The following is a 16,855-nucleotide window of genomic DNA, read 5'->3' on the forward strand; positions in this document are numbered from 1 at the left end:
ATTGGTTCTGGCCTGACACATTTATTTATGTTCTTCTAAGACATAAGAATCTTAATCCAGTTTTAGACCAAAGATGTGAAGAATGCAAGTCAAATGGCTCATACATGATTTCAAATGAAAACTCTAAGGCTAGCGCCAGTGGCTCACTCCTGTAATCCTAGCTTCTCTGGTGGCTGAGATCTGAGGATTGTGGTTCAAAGCTAGCCCCAGCAGGAAATTTTATGAGAGTCTTATCTCCAATTAACCACCAGAAAAAGTGGACAGCTGAAATGGTTGATAATTAACTTTGCAAGAACTACTGAGAAAAATGTAATTAGATGGTATCATTTGCTCTGAATTAGCTTTAGATAGACTTCAATTCTGGGCATATCTTTTCTTATGTATGCACAAAAATGGATTAAAAACCAGAGGTTAATAGTCTATTAACTGTATCATTTATATAAAATATTCAGTGGTACAACAGCAGTTTGAATCCTATGTTGACAGAAATGCAGGGTCTGGCCAGTGGGAAAATGATCATTTATTTTCTGTGGCTCTAATTTCAACAGAGTTAAAGGGTAAGCTATTAAGCTGTTCATTAGTATTTGTGAGCAACACCCTAAGTCATGTCTAGAAATAGTACTAAAGCAATCAGTGAGGTTGAGGAGAAAAAGGATGACTGACAGTGGTAATTATTCTTGAATTAACACTAGAAAAAATCAGCCCAATTAGATCTAAACTTTGTAATAGTAAAATAATTCTGTAAAATCAACCTCTCAAGATACATAGACTGCCAAAAATATATTTGTAAGAAGCAATCTTTTGGTCTTTTATATAGAAAGATGAGAGCCAGTCCCATTTAAAGTAGAGACTTAATTGATTATAGCAGGGTTGCAGATTTAAAGGTTTACTTCTGTAGATTAGAGCTCTCTTCTCTAACTCCAATATAGTTCTTGGACCCTCCAAAATATGAGCTAAGTAAATGTTTTTAAAGTTAGTTTTCTTAGGCATTTTGTCCTAGTACAGCAAAGTGAATATAATCACTCACATTAAAACTGTTAAACATCAGCTGGCTGGGATATTTTCCTCTACTTAGGTAGAAATGATGAGTAGGCAAAGAGAAGTTTCTCTAGTACTAATAGGGAATCGTGGGCTTTTGAGTGCCTCAAGGACTAAGGGCTGGATTGGCAGACTCTGAGTTTACAGTTCCAACCCTGAGAAATAAGGACCCATAGATCCATGCTTTAGCAGCCAGAGACTTTCTATCTGAGCACTTTGTATAGAATCTTTTGCTCTGGGATTTAACCACCAGTACTCCCAGCCCTTCACAGATACTATAATCTTCTAGCAGCAGTGGGATCTGAAAGTGGGTAGCTGAAAACTGCAAGACAGGAGGCATCTTCTTGCAATACTGCTTTTTCACAGGCTCTCAGCCCTATGGTAACAACAACTATTACAGCTCCTAGGCCTTCGGGTCTAAGACTCTGGCCTTTAAGGCTTGGTAGCTCTCTGGAGTTCTTCTACCAACTAGAGCCCACAGTTTCTCATCCTGGGCTTTTGTCTCCATCGTAGTTGTTCCCTGTCCTTTCTCACTTGACCACTGTCTGAAACTTGTCAGCTGCTTTCTCCTTGCTGCCGCCACGGCCTCTGTCACAGCTTCAGCCTTCATCACTGCTGGACCTAAGGTGCCACTTCTGCCATTCCCTTTAAATGTTGCAAAATCCAAAGCAAAAACAAACAGAAAAACCCCAACGCGCGCGCACACACACACCCCACAAAGCACTCAATCCTTTTATTGGTCCTAGTGGTTCAACTCAAGGGTGTAGCACAAAGAAATTTCTCCTGGCCTCCTAGCCTCCTGGCTAGCTCTGAACATGGGCTGGCCAAACAGTCTGCTTGTATGCCCAGAATGGGGTTGTGGCATGGACAGATTTCTCTCCCAATCACACAGACCTTTATGGAACATGGGTTGCATTTGCACCAATCACAGGCCTTCTGTTGGGCCACCAGGGGAAATGCTCCCCTTCACTAGGTGAAAATGGCTGAAGGTTCACTTAGAGTTCACTGAAGCTTGTGATAGCAAAGCATACAATGCAAGCAGTTTGAACAGATGTGTCTTCAGGAGCCAACAAACCTCAAGGTGTCTGTGGCATGTTCAGAGAAGCGAATGTTGGCATGAGGGTTGCTGGCTGGCTGCCTGGCTGAGTCTTCCCAGTGAAAGGTCTAAAAGCTGCTTGGCCACTTCTTTGAAGGATCATCCATTTGAAAATCAAGTTGCTAGTTTCAGGAGGGGGATTAGAGTATGCAATGAGTGGCAGGGAATTGTTGCGTTGTGAGTGATTATGTTGCATAGGTGAGTATCAGAACACTATGGTGTTCAGAGGTGAGAGGAGGAGAGATGCAGTGCAGCTCCATATTGCATCCTCACATCTTAAAGAAGGTGTCAGACTCAGATCTGCAGCAGACCAGTGCTACCTCAGCCATAAAGTACACAAAGGAAATAAAGCCAGAGTGAATCACTTGTGGAAGTCCTGCTATCTGATCCAGGCTTTCCTTTAATCATTGGAGAATGTTTACAACAATCTCTGTTACTCAGCTTTGCCTCTGGTTGTTAGGTAAGCAACACAGGGGGAAGTAGAGAAAATGCAGATAGCACACATCTATATGTTCTCCAAAGGACACATAGCATAGAGGTAATAGAAAGAAGACCTATTTTCTGCCCTCACAATTGATCTCCTTGGTGGAAAGAAAAACGTGTGTGTGTGTGTGTGTGTGTGTGTGTGTGTGTGTGTGTGTGTTGGCTTTTGTCTTTTATTAAAATTTTTTTTGGCTGGGGGTAGGTGGATCATACTTGTAATCCTAGGTACTCAGGAGGCTGAGATTGGTGTTTAAAGCCAGCCATGGCAAGAATCTTCCCAAGATCATTATTCTCCAAATTATCAGCCAAAATAACTGAAGTGGAGTTGTGGCTCAAGTGGTAGAGCCACAAGCATTGATTAAAAAAAAAAAAAAGCTCAGGACATTGTCATTTGGTGTAGGACCTTTAAATAATTAAAATATTTCCCATGGGGCCCTGGTAAATTTCAAATCACATAAAAATCTAAGCATGACATAAGGTCCCACTTGGCCTCTGTCCAGTCTCTCTAGTGATTTTTCCTCTCAGTAGTCCTCCTGTGAGGTCCTCCATAAGTCCACTGTAATGTCCTTGTGGTTGCATGCATTCTGGTGTTCAGATTTACACTTTCCAAAATGTGAGCTAAATAAGCCTTCTTTCTTCTTTATGAAGTTAAAAGAAAATAAAGACACGTTAGAAGACATTTATAAAATTGTGTATACACTTAAAAAGTTTTACTTTAAATAATTACAGTATGATACAAAATATTTCATTAGTCACAGGTTTAAATCCCAATAGTAATACAACTAAGTAAAATTGAGGAACTAGCTCTATATTGTTTCCAATCATATCAATATATTTTAGTGAGGTACAACTTCATTTGGGGGTTAAAGTCAAATTGAAATTTTAAACCTCTTCCAAAATGTGAATCTACATTAGTTGTTCTTATAATTTATTTATAATGAGTTGTTCTTATAATAAATTACCATAAATTCAGTGGCTTAAAACATCACAACGCTATTACCACCGCAGATATCAGAAGTTTGCAAGTGGAAGACTACACTGGGCTGTCAAGAGGTAGGGTTGTATTCTATTAGAAACTCCAAGGGGAAAGTTGTTTTCTTTGTCTTTTTGAGCTTCAGGATGTTGCCTACATAACTTCATTATGGTCCTGTCTCACTCTGTCCCCTTTCCTAAGTCATAGATAAGGACCCTGTGGTTACATAGGGCCCACTTGGGTAATCCAGAGCAAACATATGACTTTAGTGTCTTATATGTAATGTCCCTGTAGCAACACAAAGCACGATATATATTGGTCTAGGGGATTAGAACCGTCACCTCTATGGGAGTCATCATTCTGCCTTGTGGTAAGACAAGAACAGGACCGTTCCCGTTTCCACTCTGCATGCTTTGCTTTCAAATGTAGTTTGGGTTTACATTTTTCTAAGCTCTTCAATTAGTATCACAGAATAGTTATTACCTACAGGTGTCAGAGGGCCCCACTTTCCAGGCTAGTACTTTCAAATGATGGACACACAGTAATCTCATAATGTGGCTGCTATGATTTGGCATAAAGTAGCAGAAAACTTTTCCTCTAATGTAGGAATAATGTGGAACTTATTTTTTATGTTATAATTTATTTATTTATTTTGGCCAGTCCTGGGGCTTGAACTCAGGGCCTGAGCACTGTTTCTGGCTTCTCCCCTCCCCCCTCCCCCCTCCCCCACCCCAGAGATAAGGACTAAACTCAGGGCCTTGCAGTTGCCAGGCAAGTGCTGTTCCACTGCCTGGTTTCTTTTTGCTCAAGGGTAGCACTCACCTTTTTTGTGTATGTGGTACTGAGGAATCGAACCCAGGGCTTCATGCATGCTAGGCAAGCACGCTACAGCTAAGCCATATTCCCAGCTCTGAACTTATTGTTTTTACCTCTACAAATATATGCAGAAAAATACTTCAGTTTTCCCTTTTGTTCACAAGTTGATCTGCTAGACATTGTTTATATACAGTACTAAGATCTAGAGATTCTTAGTAAATAGAGCTAAATTAATAATTGTGCTGAAGAACAAAATTAATTCAATGCAATGAGATTCTGGCTAAATTTGTCAAGGTTTGATGATATAACATGAGTTTATGACAATGATTAAGACAAACTTCTTTTAAAATTGTATAGATTTACTATGATACTTCCATATATTTGCATATTATATTTTAATCATATCATCCTTTCCTGCAAACCTCTCTTTACCTTCTTTCTCTCTCCCTGCAGATTCTTTCTTGTCCTCTTTCAGGTTTTTAAAATTTAATTACCAAATGGAGAGAAAACCTGTCTGGCTTATTTTGCTTAACATGATACCCGACAGTTTGATTCATTTTCCTGTAGATTATACAATTTCCTTCTTATTTTTAACCCAATAATTGTGTCTCTCTTTCTATATATCCACTATGTATATTCATGCATTTATGGCTAAAGAAAAATGATATATTCACTGTTATGTAATCATCTGTTGACTATGTAGGCTGATTCCACATCCTGTCAGTTATGACAGTAACTGCAATAAACAGGCATGCAAGTATGTCTAGTGGGTATTGATTTCATTTTTTGGGTATTTATTTGGGATTGGCATAGCTGGATCATATGGAAGTTCTGTTTTTAGGGTTTTTTTATTATGAGGAACTTCCACACCTTTATCTTCAATATCTATAATAATTTACAATCCAATCAAAAGTATATAAAGGTTACTTTTCTTCCACATCCTTGCCAGCATAAGTTATTATTATTGTTGTTATTGTTATATGTTTTGGGACTGTTATGTGCTTCGAGGGAGGGGAGTCCTCGTCCTTCCAAGAGTCCACCACTCAGAGACTGTGTCAAGCAAAAAGATGGGTGTATTGAGGAAGCAAAAAGCAAACTGACCGTCCAGGGCAGCACAGACTCGGGAGCTGAAACTTAGACTGTAAAAAAGTGGGCCAATGGGCCAGGGACACAGTGCAGGCTTGGGCACTGACACTGTGACCCCGAGCAATTCTCAAATTGGGGTTTATAAAGGTAAAAGCGTAGCACAGATGTAGGAGGCTGTTGCAGGGGGTAGAGCAAGCAACAAACAAGTTAAGTGAGCCATTTACAGAAACAGAATTTGGGGATCAGGTTGACCTAATAATCAAGATGGAGTCAGCTCTACTCCCCCCAACATTTTGTACTATGTTTCCCTAGTCAAGATGGAGTCAGCTGTACTCCGTACAACTAACTGTGTAGCGCAGGCTGACCTCAAATTGGTGATTCTTCTTCCTTAATCTTCCTGGTACTGGGATTATAAGACATGTAACAAGCTTGGACTTAAAAAAAAAGTTTTCTAACAATCATTTTAACTTGGATAAGATGGGATCTGCATTTTTTCATATAAAATATTAAAGTATTTTTCTTTGCTCAAGATTAAGAATAGGAAGAACATCTTTAATTCTACCTTTAGATAAAAGGAAGATTAAAAATAACTTTCTCAGGGGCTGGGGATATAGCCTAGTGGCAAGAGTGCCTGCCTCGGATACACGAGGCCCTAGGTTCGATTCCCCAGCACCACATATACAGAAAAAACGGCCAGAAGCGGCGCTGTGGCTCACGTGGCAGAGTGCTAGCCTTGAGCGAGAAGAAGCCAGGGACAGTGCTCAGGCCCTGAGTCCAAGGCCCAGGACTGGCAAAAAAAAAAAAAAAAAAAAAAAAAAAAAAAAAAAAAAAAAATAACTTTCTCATGTGGTTGTTTGTAATATAACCATTTGTTTCTCATCTTTTTTTTTTTTTTTGGCCGGTCCTGGGGCTTGGACTCAGGGCCTGAGCACTGTCCCTGGCTTCTTTTTGCTCAAGGCTAGCACTCTGCCACTTGAGCCACAGCACCATTTCTGGCCGTTTTCTGTATATGTGGTGCTGGGGAATCGAACCCAGGGCCTCATGTATACGAGGCAAGCTCTCTTGCCACTAGGCCATATCCCCAGCCCCTTGTTTCTCATCTTATAGCCCCTCAAATATAAAGTATCCTTCAGCTGTTAATTATGATACACCTAAGGTTTACACCACAATCAGGTAAATAAATTACTCCATTTGCATAAGGTTTTATTTTTTTTTAAAGAATAACCAATACACAACCATATCTTGAAAGTCTATGGGTCTTAATAAGGCATAGCTCCACAGCTGCCCTGTGGTACTTGCTCTTGGTACTTCTCTTGTGAACTGAATGTTCCACTATCTCCAGCCTTCCCAGTGAGCTTCACAACCATCCTGCTTCTTTCAAGAATTTGTGCATAATAAATGCATTGGCGGTCTTATATTTTATTGTGCTGCCTAACCTGACCAAGTAGGAACATACTGAAATAAACTACCCCGGCCTAATACCCTAGGAATCTCCTAGAGTGGCTTTTTTGGCTATTTATGGATTCCAAGAGAAAGTGCAATAAGACACTGGAAAGAAATTATTGTAATAAAATAAATATATCACAGTGCTTGCTCTTTTTTTGCCCAAGGTTGAGTATTTGAGAAACTTAAGTTAGCATGGGAACTTATTATGCAAGCAACAATGCTAAACGAAAAGAGCATAAGAGCAGATAGTTTTTATTCCTTTGTGCTTTAAACTGGAAAAATGGAAAAAGTAATGTAAATTGGATAGTTTCAGTGTTCAAGATTCTTTTCATGAATTTTCTATTCATATTGATGGATGAAGATTGAATAACTGAATTAGCAAGTACTTGCATATACTTTAGTTACATTAATTTATTCACCCATCACTCACTTAATAACTATTAAACTTCTGTTACATTCTAGACTTGGACACACAACCCAAACAAAAAGAACCAAAAACCAAACCAAACCAAAACAAAAAACAAAACCAAAGCAGGGCCTTGCCCTGGCAGAGTTCACATTCCAGGGACAAATACAACAGTGCTTTGGCACTTCAAATGCTCCTTTTTATTTTCAAGGTAAGCACCTCGAGCAAGCACAGTACTAAATAAGGGAAAGGAATACTTCAGGCCTGGAATTCTTCAGCTTGTAATACTCATGTACAGGGGTTTAAGACTGCTTGGGCAACAGCTGTGCGACCTTGCACAGGTTACATAACGTTCTAACCCTATTTCTCTCTCTGTAAAAAAACAAAAAAAAAAATCCGACTATTCCTGGTGGCTAACTAGACAGATGTATGCCTACCATGGATATGACCCTGTAGGTCCAAAAATTGAGGCAACTCCTGGGAACCTGTAAGTCTTTAAAAGCATTCCAAAGTCCAGGCCACACACTAAACTGTTTAGACCCTGATATTTGAGGGTAGATCACTGATCTCAGGATGCATGACCTATTAGGTTCCAATTGGGCTAACAAGATTGGAAACTTAGCTTGCAGTGGGGATAACTTATATTTCTTGATATGCTAGCCCACCTGTCTTTAGGTGGAATCAGAAAGCTCCTGGAGAAATCAGGTAACTGAGGCCCATGCACTGGATCCACCCCATACTGTGACCTGAATTCTTATTATTCCCACTCAGTTTGAAGTGGGGAGGAAAAGGAGCGCCTTGTCAGTAATCGCACACAACCCTGAAGTATGTGAGGGCTTCCAGGGGCGGCCAGTCCTCCTGGGAGAGGACTGCGGAAGCCCGCATTGCCTGGGGCTCTGGGCCCGCGCGCTCAGAGGTTGTGCTGCGTCAGCTGGGAAGAACTGCGGGCTGGGCTACAGCCACTGCGGGTCCGGCCGCGCGGGAGGGCGCAGTCCACGGCCTTGCTTCCTTCTCCTTCTCCTCCCCGGCCCGCCAACCCCAGTGGAGCGCAGGAACAGGAGCTGGAGCCGGCGCGCCGCCATGGAGCGCGGGACACCGGGAGCCTCGAGGCCTGCGGAGCCGGGGCCTTGCCTGAGCAACCTGCGGGGCGCGGAGCCCGCGGCCTCGGCTTCCAGGCTGAGTGCCGACCGGGCCCAGCCCGGGAATCCCACGATCGCCGTGGCGGCCGTGCTGCCTGCCGGGGGGTGCGGGGAGAGGATGGGCGTCCCCACCCCGAAGCAGTTCTGCCCCATCCTGGAGCGGCCGCTCATCAGCTACACCCTGCAGGCCCTGGAGAGGTAACGCGGCGCCGGGCGTGCCGGCTCCCCCGCGCCCCGCGGCGTCAGGGCCTCGGCTTCCGCCACTTGTGGCGCCCCACTGCGAAAGAGGGGTTTCTTCAGCCGGAGCCCCAGTTCCCGCCAGCCAGTCAAAGATGGGAAGCTCTGGCGTTTTTCTTTTTACGACAGCTGCCCTGTCGGTGCTGTTTGTGCACCCTCAGGAGGGCAAAGCGGGACAGACATGGCGGCTTCCCGGAGAACATTCATTTCTAGCTGTGGCCCGGCTGGAGAGGGATGGGAAACAATTTCTGGAGTCTGGGTGCAGCGCGCTGCTTGTGCGCACGCGTGCTTTGAGCTGTACAGTAGAAGCACCCTGGGGTTCCCTGAGCGCTAGTTGCTCCGCTCACCGTTTCTGCGCATGCGTGCTTTGAGCTATAGAGTGGAAGCATCTTGGGGTTCTTTAGGTACTTTATATTCACTAAACGTTAGCTGAGCATCATCTGTGAGATGGTTGCCAGGCGTGGAATATGCAGAGAGGAGCGAGATTTAATTCTAACCTTGCAGTAGTAGAAACGGATGTAAGAGTAACTTAAGGTCAAGAACATGCTTATCTTTTTAGAAAAGGGACTGAAGTTAAGGAGGTCCCTGAAGGAGGGTGAGGGGAGGGGTAAGGGAGACCAGGTGAGTAGTGGGTAGGAATTGGGCGGTCCAAATGATTACTAGTTTAATCTTTTTCTTTTTCTTTTTCTTTTCTTTTTTTGCACACTAGTAATGTGATGGAGCATGGGGTGAGGCTGGATGGAAAACTGGTTGCAAAGGCCCACTCCTTCTGCAAGTTGTTTTTGAAGCCAGTAGGGAGTTGGGATAATCTTGCATTTGAGTAAGCCAGTTGCTTTTCAATATAGCATCCATTCACTTGCTGTCTTTGCATATGGCTTACATAAACCACCGTTTTCCTCAAAAAACAAAAACATTAGAAAACAAAACAAAACTGTGCTTTCCAGAAAGGTATACTCCAGAAGCCAAAAGGCTAAAAATATTTGTTCTAAGGTCATATTACTTTCTTATACTGGCATTTTGAAAACCAGATTGTCAAGAGACAATCACCTTTGAATAATCTGATAAGGACAGTGGTTATATCTGAAACGCATACGCTATTCCAGTTACCTCTCCAGTTACCAGTTATTCCAGTTACCTCTCCATTTTCTATTTTACTAGCTAATGGGAACAGGGGACTGAAACCATTTTATTAATCATGTGCCTACAATATTCTAGGCCTAAAGGCATTGTGACAGGGTAGCTTGTGTATGTGAGTAATTCTTGGCTCCTTGATCTTGGTGATTGCACAGAGGGGAATGTAGATATTTTTGTATTTAACCTTTCCTGTGGAAAAAGGTTAGTATTAATTTGCATGTTTGTGCCTGAGGTTTAGGTTGGCTAGCAAAGCAAGACCTTTCCAAATATGTCAGGTTATTGGAAATAAGGCCAATGAACACTTGTTTTCCATTTTCACTTAATTGATAACAACCATCTTGAAATCTTAGGGGAAATGACTTACAAATTATAACAATGTCATAGTTTTTCATCATTGGACTAACACGGAACTAAGATCATCTTATAGAACTCTTACTTTGTAACTTGAGTTCTGCAAGGAAATATTATTCCAAGAAGTCATGTGGTAGTATTTTCAGGGGCAGAAAACTCTTCTGGTCAACTTCTGTATTGAACTCAGTGCCTGGGCACAGTCCCTGAGCTCAAGGCTAGTGTTCTACCCCACAGCTCCACTTACCCCCTTTTAGTAGTTTAAGTTGGAGATAAGAATTTCCCATACTATCTTGCCTGGATTGGCTATGAACTGTGATCCACAGATCTCAGCCTCCTGAGTAGCTAGGATTATAGGTGTGAGCCACTGGTGTATCTTGTATCTTATTATTATTATTTTTTTTTGGCCAGTCCTGGGCCTTGGACTCAGGGCCTGAGCACTGTCCCTGGCTTCTTCCCGCTCAAGGCTAGCACTCTGCCACTTGAGCCACAGCGCCGCTTCTGGCGGTTTTCTGTATATGTGGTGCTGGGGAATCGAACCTAGGGCCTCGTGTGTCCGAGGCAGGCACTCTTGCCACTAGGCTATATCCCCAGCTCTTGTATCTTATTTTTAAAATGTGTTTTTATTTTGTTCCTGATAACCATTGACAGGAGTCCCCTCAAAAGTGATATTAGGAAAGTTCTTACAAAAAAAGGCCTCAAATTCCTCTGAGGTGGTGTGAGATTCCAAAAAAAGAAGCAGTACAAGTCAGAGTGAGGAATCCCATGTATTCTTTTAGGGGAATTTATACAATGCATGACAGTGAGAGCAAAGGCTATGCTGCTACCTTAGGTATGTCTGCCTGAGGGGGTTAGGGAATGCGGTTAGCGAAAGTTTAAGGAACTTCAGTTTAGGACCAGGGCTTTTGTCTTTCCCACTTCAGGTGACAGTCTAAAAAGTTTTGTCAGTACCTGGTAATGTTCAAGGACCTGGCATTGGCAGAAGCCTGCTGGGAAAATTCTGCAGCTGGCTGGGTCACCTAGTAGTGAAGGCACTGTGTGATGTTTCAGTCAAGACACAAAGTGAAAGGTTGGAGACGGAAGAGAAACTTTGGGGGAACATGGAAGTAATTATTCAATGTATTAAAATATAAAATTCTAGCTTCCTTTTGTTTCAAATAGCCACTTTATTATTTTTTTATGTATGCCCTGGTACAGGGGCTTGAAGTCGGAGCCATACCCCTGGCTTGGCCTTTTTACTGAAGGCTGGTGCTCCACCACTTGAGTCACACCTCCATTTCCATTCTTTCTTTTCTCAAAGTTGACCTTTAAATTTTTTTTATTTGCTTATGTGCTTTTGACAGTCATTTTCACCTATGATATTTGTGTAAATCACTGTGAATTTTATTGAGCAGGGTAGATGATGAGAAGCAAATACATGAATGTTTGTCCATTGGTCATGTGAGTTAAAGTATGATATCCAGAATGAAGTGGGGAAGATGGGAGAATATTTAAGATGTAGAATTGGTGGGTCTCAATGATGGACTGTATAAAGATTCAGAAAGGAAGATCTTTAGGATGATTTTGGTTGAGGGAGGAAATAGTTTTATTGATTAATTTAGTTTAGTTTTTTTTTAACTTAGGGCTTCATCCTAAGAGGGTTGAATAAAGGGAAGGAACAGGATAACAGCATTTTTGTGCAGGTCATATGATTAAACGTTTATGTTGAGTTCTCAAAGGCCTCTATGGGACTTGTTTAGAACAAGACCAGGACAAGTAGGGTGAGACCAGATAGATAATCTGGAAGCCTTAAGGCACTATTGAAAGAATTGACACTTTGGAGGCGATAGCAATCAGCCCACCACACTCATTTGGGGGTTTGGCAAGGTAGAGATCCATAGACATGGCTACAGTGCAATTCAGAGAACATGTTTCCATGTAGGCTGTCAAAATACTGAGTAGCATCTGCCACTATCCTTTTGAGGCTGAATTTCTGTAGCCTTGATGAGAATTTTGTTTGTTTGTTAGTTATTGTTTTGCTTTTCTTTTTGGAGTTGTTACCAGGGTGTGGTTTTCCCTGTATTCTAAAAAAGATTTTATTTAAATATTCTGTTTTGCAACTGATCTTATTTACCATCTGAGCAGAGTATGCTTGTAAGTAATATTTATTATTTTAAGAGAAATAACTTCTGAGACATTATATTTCTTTCTTGAAATGTCTGTAGGTGTTCTGGAGCTTGGGGCCAGGTTTATATCTGCTATGGAATGTGCTAGGAAGGAAATAATCAAGAGACCTTGATAGAAATAGGGCTGCTGGGGTTTGGTGTAGACATGCCTTCAGCTAAGAGGCAGACTAGATGCCTTTATTCAGCAAATATTTGTTCAGTAGGCACTGTGTGAGGTACTTAAGGTCTTTTACAGCCCCATGGTTTTACATTATTAAAAGCTTTCTACAGTATTAAAATTTAATTCTATAACTAGAAAAGAATGTGAATAAATCCTTTGAAATACAAACAGTACTTATAAAGACTTGCAAGTCTTGGGTGTAACCTTAGTTGCTGAACAAAATAGCATAATAAGGCTGCTATCTCTTGAGTGGTCTCTGGCAGGTTTTTTTAAACTTTTATTCTCTGTGGTGCTTTTCCTCTCTGTTTTGTGCTATGCAGTCTGACTTTCCCATTTTAATTTCTATTCCATCTACTCAACAATGGTTATCTGAACTAAATTGATGTCCAGATATATTATTTAGGCCTTAAATATTCAGTTTGAGAAACACTGATTTAAACTTATTTTTGTAGCCTAACACAATTATTTGGAAATAGTCAAAGGCCCCAGGTATATTTGTTTCTAAGTATTTAAATTTCTGTATTGGTCCAAACAGAATATAGTCATTCTAGTGAAATTAGGAATTAGTGAATGAAATTATTGAGCAGATATTTGAATAACCACTTTGTTGTGTTCTATCACTTCATTTTCTTCTTTCATCTATTAATTCTTTTACATTTTATTTTTTCATTCAGTGTGCTTTTCATTAAAAACAGCAATATCATGGATCTCTTAAAGGACTGCTTCTAACAGATTTTGCTATTTGTGATCTAATAGCTTCTCTTGCCTTACTGAAAAATTTTGTCTTGTGACTTAGTTGAACATTTCTTATGAGTCTTTTTCTATTCAAAAATGAAACATGTCTCAGATATATCTCAGTGGCAGAGCACTTACTATGTGATATCATATTAAATAATTGACATATATTCAATTGCTCTTAATAGTTTCCTATAAAGTCAAAAGTGTTTTTTAAAATAATTGAACACATTTATTTATTTATCTAACAGTTATTGACAGATGTTGTTTGATATAAGGAACTGTGTCAGTCTTGTTCAATAGTCTATCACCAATGTCTGGCATAGTGTCTGGAAATGACAAGAAATTGACTCTTATAAAAGCAGTAGAGCTATGTGATCCAATCCTAGTAACATATGTTAAATGCTGGAGGTAAAATGATCCATAATAATATTCTGTCTCCTGCATGTCATGCCCTCAGAGATATTGTGTATTTACAGGGGTTAAAGGTATGAACTTCACAGTCATATTAGGGAATATAACCTATTTTTTTCCATTTTCCATCTGTAATTATGACATTTTATCTTCAGGTATAAAGTTGAGATAACAATGATATAAAGTGAAGTACTATAGGCACCTAGTCCTCTGCAGGCAATGGCAACTAACAAATGTCCCACATGTCTTAGGTGTTTCTACTTTTATTATTATCAGAAGGTAAATGTCTGCCAAGTTCTGAGATGTAGTCTGAACTTCTTTATGAATTGGCAGCCTTGTGAGGGGGATATTAAACTAGAATGTGCTGTGATGTTTAATACTCCTCTGGGCACAAGTCTTCAGAAAGTGAAAAGCAGGGAGGCTGCATCCAGAATAGCAGTCACAGAAAGTGATCTCATGTTGCTTGTGACTGAACCTCTGAGACTTGAGGAGTAAGTAAGACTCAGACAGGAGTGGTTGGGGTCAGAAAGATGTAGAGGGGGGTAGGCAATGTTGGAAGGCATAAAAGAAAGGTGGAGAGGGAGACCTATAAGAGAAAAAGGAGTAATGTCTTTGGAGAAAAGGTAGGTGTGAGTTGTAGGTGGGGTGGGGTTTGAAGTCAGCTCTCCAAGAGCTCGCAGGGGATGGCTTCAGAATTTGTACTTAGGAAAGATGATCTGGACACGACAAGAATGGATTCTGTTGGGATACAAGAAGAAAACAGCCAGGAATTGGGTGCAATAAGTTACAGGAGGGTTGGAATTATGGGAGAATGACGGACCACAGCGGTAACAGTGGAGTCAGAACCTTGGGACAGTCTACACTGGGGAGATACTGAGCTCATTGTTAAGATCTTTATCAACAGGGCAAATTGTAAACAATAAGTAATAGTGTGAATTCTAGAACTGTTGAATTTTTCCATGGAAGGAGGGGAATTTGGCTACCAACCAAACCAAAGGGTAACTTATTCTCAGTCTTATTCCATAATCTCCTTCATGGCCCATAAACATAGTTATTTGACATTCTGTGGTATGTATTGTTTTTGTTTGTGATAAAAATCTACTAGAGGTGTCTGATAAAATAGGTTAGTAATCCTGGCCCTCAAGAAGCCTTCGGGCCTAGAAATAAGAAGAGTTTAACAAGTCAAAGTAATACAAAGAACAAAATTATGCAGCATAGGCATGGATAATTTCATTCATTCTTCTTCTTCTTCTTCTTCTTCTTCTTCTTCTTCTTCTTCTTCTTCTTCTTCTTCTTCTTCTTCTTCGTCTTCTTCTTCTTCTTCGTCTTCTTCTTCTTCTTTTTTAAGAGAATGTGGTATGTATGAGTAGCTACCTAGAAAATGAGGAGCACTATTAAGATGTTACACTGCTCCCAATCATGTTTTCTTCCAGACAATGTTTGTTTAGGGCTACCTACTAACAGTTCTGTAATTAGGCAATGGAAAAAAAGCCATTGTCTCATTGAACTGATATTCTAGAAGGTGAAAGCATTTTCTTAATGAGAACTGGTAACTATTCTACTTCAAGTCCCTTTTAAGGTGTAATACATAGATATAATGTATTTCGTAATATCTCTTTCTGACAGTATAGGGCTATTTTTGTGAAAATTAGATGAATTAAAACATGAAAAGTATTTAAGATGTAAATGCTTAATTCTTGCTAGCTATCACTATTATGGTATGTGATATGTGATTTATTCTCAGGATTGTATATCTGTTTTAGCATGAACATAGAGTATTTCCGAGGCTAGTAATTCCTTTAAACAGTTTTTAAGCTACCTCTTCATTCAGAGTTCATAGGCAATTGTCCTGGTTTGAGCCTGTTTCTGTGCTTCATTACTCTATAGTGACAACTCTAATGACTTTCATTGCCACTGGTGAAGAGAACTCTGTCAAATTTCTTTCTTTTGGTAGCAACTCAGTACTGTGTATTGTTTGCAGTCCAATAAGCTGGTAGGTCCTCCTTTAGCACATCAAAAAATAAATACCTTATATTTGATGCCACTCACTAGAACAATTCCTTGAATATCACAGAGCTGAGAGTTTTTTTCATTTAAATCTGGTTTCTATAAATATATTTTAATTGGTTTTTCTCCACGTAAACTACATAGTTATGTTGATGTGGGCAAGATTTCTGTTAGATGAGCTATCAGGTTGCCAGCTCAATGGATTCCTAGGAAGTGACAGTCAACTTTGAATTCAAAAGTGCTTTGAGTTCCCCTTATCCCATTCAGAGGGAAATAAAAATAATTATAAATTTTAAGCATATTTTAGGGTCTGTTGTTTAGATAGCTAGTGGTACTAATTGAAAATTAGTGATACTGTTAAAAATTAATTGAACTAAAAACTCAACATCTGTGGTATTTATGGTATAGTACATCCCATGTAAAGTACCATTAATGTCTACAATGTGAAATGCTCATTGATTTTAGGATTTAACTTTTTTTTTTATTTTTTTTATTTTTTTATTTTTTGGCCAGTCCTGGGCCTTGGACTCAGGGCCTGAGCACTGTCCCTGGCTTCTTCCCGCTCAAGGCTAGCACTCTGCCACTTGAGCCACAGCGCCGCTTCTGGCCGTTTTCTGTATATGTGGTGCTGGGGAATCGAACCTAGGGCCTCGTGTATCCGAGGCAGGCACTCTTGCCACTAGGCTATATCCCCAGTCAGGATTTAACTTTTATAAAGCACTCCTGTTTTTATCTTCCTGTGTAAAATACTGATATATTTATTAGTATTGTATCTCAGTTTTCCTGTTAGTAGCTGTAGATGTTTTAAAGTCCCCTTATATGAAATGTATGCATGTTTTCTTTTAGAGTTTATTGGATAAAGGACATTGTTGTGGCAGTGACACGAGAGAACATGGGAACAATGAGGAATGTCATTCAGAAGTACCAGCATAAGCGTATCTCTCTTGTTGAAGCTGGAGAGACTCGCCACAGGTCAATTTTCAATGGACTGAAAGCCCTGGCGAAGGATCAGCCAGACTCCCAACTCTCTAAGCCAGAAGTTGTGATTATTCATGATGCTGTCAGACCATTTGTTGAGGAAGATGTCCTCCTCAAAGTTGTCATAGCTGCCAAGGAACATGGGGTGAGTTCTGAGAATGAATAAAAGGGCAAGGGTCCTGGTAAGGCTGATT

The 16,855-nt window shown here is 40.4% G+C and overlaps 1 protein-coding gene across 4 annotated transcripts in view; it reads left to right on the forward strand.

Annotated features, from left to right (window-relative positions):
• The first annotated feature begins 8,075 nt into the window (after positions 1-8,075).
• Positions 8,076-16,855, forward strand: part of Crppa (CDP-L-ribitol pyrophosphorylase A) — a 211,939-nt gene continuing 203,159 nt past the window's right edge. For 2 of the 4 annotated variants that reach the window (XM_048339750.1, XM_048339748.1), the window contains exons 1-2: positions 8,077-8,681; positions 16,530-16,806. In XM_048339750.1, coding sequence (XP_048195707.1) covers positions 8,425-8,681; positions 16,530-16,806 — 534 coding nt within the window. In that variant the 5' untranslated portion in view covers positions 8,077-8,424. Of the gene's footprint in view, positions 8,682-16,529; positions 16,807-16,855 lie in introns of all 4 variants that reach the window. The other 2 variants (XM_048339749.1, XM_048339747.1) reach the window with 2 other exon arrangements.

Source organism: Perognathus longimembris, chromosome 2, assembly GCF_023159225.1.
Source record: "Perognathus longimembris pacificus isolate PPM17 chromosome 2, ASM2315922v1, whole genome shotgun sequence".
NCBI classification, from domain to species: Eukaryota; Metazoa; Chordata; class Mammalia; order Rodentia; family Heteromyidae; genus Perognathus; species Perognathus longimembris.